General features: G+C 34.5%; 1 protein-coding gene across 1 annotated transcript in view; it reads left to right on the top strand.

Moving 5' to 3' along the window:
* The window catches only part of LOC119672627 (myocardin-related transcription factor B), a gene marked incomplete at its 5' end in the record, with an annotated part of 17,444 nt that extends 15,264 nt beyond the window's left edge, over nucleotides 1-2,180 (top strand). The window contains 1 exon segment of the mRNA XM_038083728.1: nucleotides 24-2,180. Coding sequence (XP_037939656.1) covers nucleotides 24-1,832 — 1,809 coding nt within the window.
* Between the last annotated feature and the right edge of the window lie 674 nt (nucleotides 2,181-2,854).

The following is a 2,854-nucleotide window of genomic DNA, read 5'->3' as shown; positions in this document are numbered from 1 at the left end:
AACCACAGAAGCAGCAACAGCAAATAATACAACTTGACATTAAACCACAAAATTTACCACCTCCTCCGCCACCGCCACCACAATATGAAGAAGCTACGAAGCAACTAGCTGCTAAAGCCAACACATTTACGTCGCCACTTAACATCAAAATTAAGGAAGAACCTAACGCAAGTACAGCGACAGTAACAACACAAACGACAAGAAAAAATAAAAATAATGTTAAATCTGAAAAATTAACAGAGGTCTTGGATGTACTAATTAAACAGGGTGAGTTACCGGAGAGTGCTTTGGAGCCCATCACACCGATAACTCCATTAACACCAACTGGTACCAACACACTTATGACTGACTTAAGTGGGAATATAATATTCACTACTACTAATACCTGTAACGAACCCAATGAAACATTGGCAGCAACAGGCAGACTTGTACCGAAATTGGAGCCACAAACAACTTTACTGGACGAACAAGTAAACAGTCCAACTTTAGTACTTCCAATGGATACTACAAGTAATGATCAACAGTTACATAATGCAGGCAATGTTTTCCATATGTTCGGTAGTGGCAGCACTAGTGGCAATAGTAATAGTAACAACGCTTCTAATGGTGTCAGCCACAATTACGCTGGCATAAATACGCCAATTCACTCATCGCCTGCTAACAATTTTATTGAAAATATAGATATGACCTCACCATTACAACCTGACTGTCATATTGATGCAGAAAGTGTGGCCAAGTCATTCGATGTGTTTCTAGAGCAACATCACTCTGTTTCATCCCCAACGCATTCAATGCAGTCACCTACACATCATGATTTACTTTGCAAATCCTCTAGCCTTTCCACATCCGAAAAATCATTTGGTCACATAAGCCCAGATACAAAATTGCAGCACCATTTCGATGAATACGAGCTATTGGAACTTATGTCACAACAACTCGAAATGGACATCAGTGATGAGACAACAAACTTTGTCACCGCTAGCAGCAACAGTCGAAATAATACACATCAGTTGCTCCATTCCAATGATACAAAATCAAATAATAATTCCACATTGAATGGTTTACGACGCGATATGAATCCAAGTCTACAACCTTCAATAAATGAACTTATACAACATCACCAGCAACAACAGCATCAACAACAGCAGCACCAACAACAACAGCAACAGCAGCAGCAGCAGCAGCAGGGTCAACAACAGCAACTGATCCAACAAAACAATAACAATCGCACTTGTAATGCTGGTGGTGATGTAGCCATAAATAATAATCACTCTATATCAGATGCTGATTTTGATGCTGATAGTTTTGTGGAACAATTAACTCAAAATCACAACAATATGAACAATAACCTCGACAACAATATAATCAGCAACAATGCACCTAGCATGGGTATTAGCAATAGCAGCACCAACAATAGTAGCATGGGTAGCAGTAATAGTAACAGCAATAATCCATATACAAACGATACACCAATGGATGTTTGTGATGATTTCGATAATCCATTGGGTAGTTTCAGCTTTTCTGCGTTATCGCCAGACTCCAATATAAATACACCACCCCATCCATTTGGTACTGGACTAAGTAGTGTCAGTGGTAGTGGTAGTGGCAGTAGTAACTCCACTTGTGGGTTGCAAGCTGTGATTGGTGGTGCACAGCCACAATCGAGTTCACATGAACAAATGTCGATTTGTGGTGGTGCTGGAAGTGGTGTGAGCGGAAGCGGAGTGGATGGCAATAGTGTAGATGCTTTCAGTGCTAGTGGCGATATTTTTGATTTCTTTAATATTGACGATTATAAAATGTCATGGGGTGAGGGTGATTTTGCAGTTTAAATGGTTAGGTGTGGTAAGGTATGGTTAGGTGGGTGAGCAAAAAAATAAAGAATTTGCGATGAATAAGGATGAGCGAAAGGAAATGCATGAATTGCATAAATTACTTTACAAAAATCAATATTGAAAGTTGCAAGTAGTTGCAAAATATAAATACTCGTAGCAGTGAAAAAGGTGAATAAGTAAAATAATATTGGAAATTATAGCTCGAGAATGGATAAGAGTAAGAATTTGAAAGTCGGTCATTAGTAAGTGGTTTATTATGAACGATTTGTCTGCTATAGATTTTGAGAGTAAGTTCTTTAAAAATTTCATATTATAAATATAAATATAAAAATATGGGTATACACTTTAAAGTTCATAAAATGCATTTAAAAAATTATTTAGAAAAATTCGTTAATGTAGTAAATTTAAATTTTTAATTTGTACAGTTGCATGGAAACGATTCGGATTAGTTCTGTTGATGTTATATTTAAATGCTTGAATTTAGTTTCTTTCAATTTATTTGAAATTGTTGCTTCAACTAATTGAAATTTTATTTTTTTTTCTAAGAACTTTCTTGTTTATTCTAATAATTTTTTTTTTATCTACATTGCTTTTAGTTTCTGAGAACAATAATTGTTGAAAAAATAAACCTAGTTTGTTGTTTAAAAAACTGACTTGTTTTTCTCTGTTCAAAGAACTCTCTGCTTAGTTTTCAAAGTAGACCATTTGCAATTTTTTTTAAAATCTTACGTTACATTTTTTATTTTTTCCAACAACCGTGTTCTTTGTTCTAAGCACTTTGTTCTTTGTTAAAAGAACATTGTAATTTGTTCTAAAACTTTATTCTTTGTGCAAAGGATTTTGTTCTTTGCTATAAGAATTCTGTTTGTAGTTTTTATAATGGAATATTTGTATAAATTTTTTTTTAAATTATATGTCATCATTGTTCCTCGATAATTCGTTTATAACAAAATTCAATATAAACAAGTATTCGTAATTATGAAAATAATCAATAAATCAACGTAATTTCTTATTCAACA

This window comes from Teleopsis dalmanni, chromosome 1 (genome assembly GCF_002237135.1).
Source record: "Teleopsis dalmanni isolate 2A chromosome 1, ASM223713v2, whole genome shotgun sequence".
In the NCBI taxonomy this organism is placed as follows: Eukaryota; Metazoa; Arthropoda; class Insecta; order Diptera; family Diopsidae; genus Teleopsis; species Teleopsis dalmanni.
The sequence above is the reverse complement of the archived record's forward strand: the minus strand, read 5'-3'. Positions and strand labels throughout refer to the sequence as shown.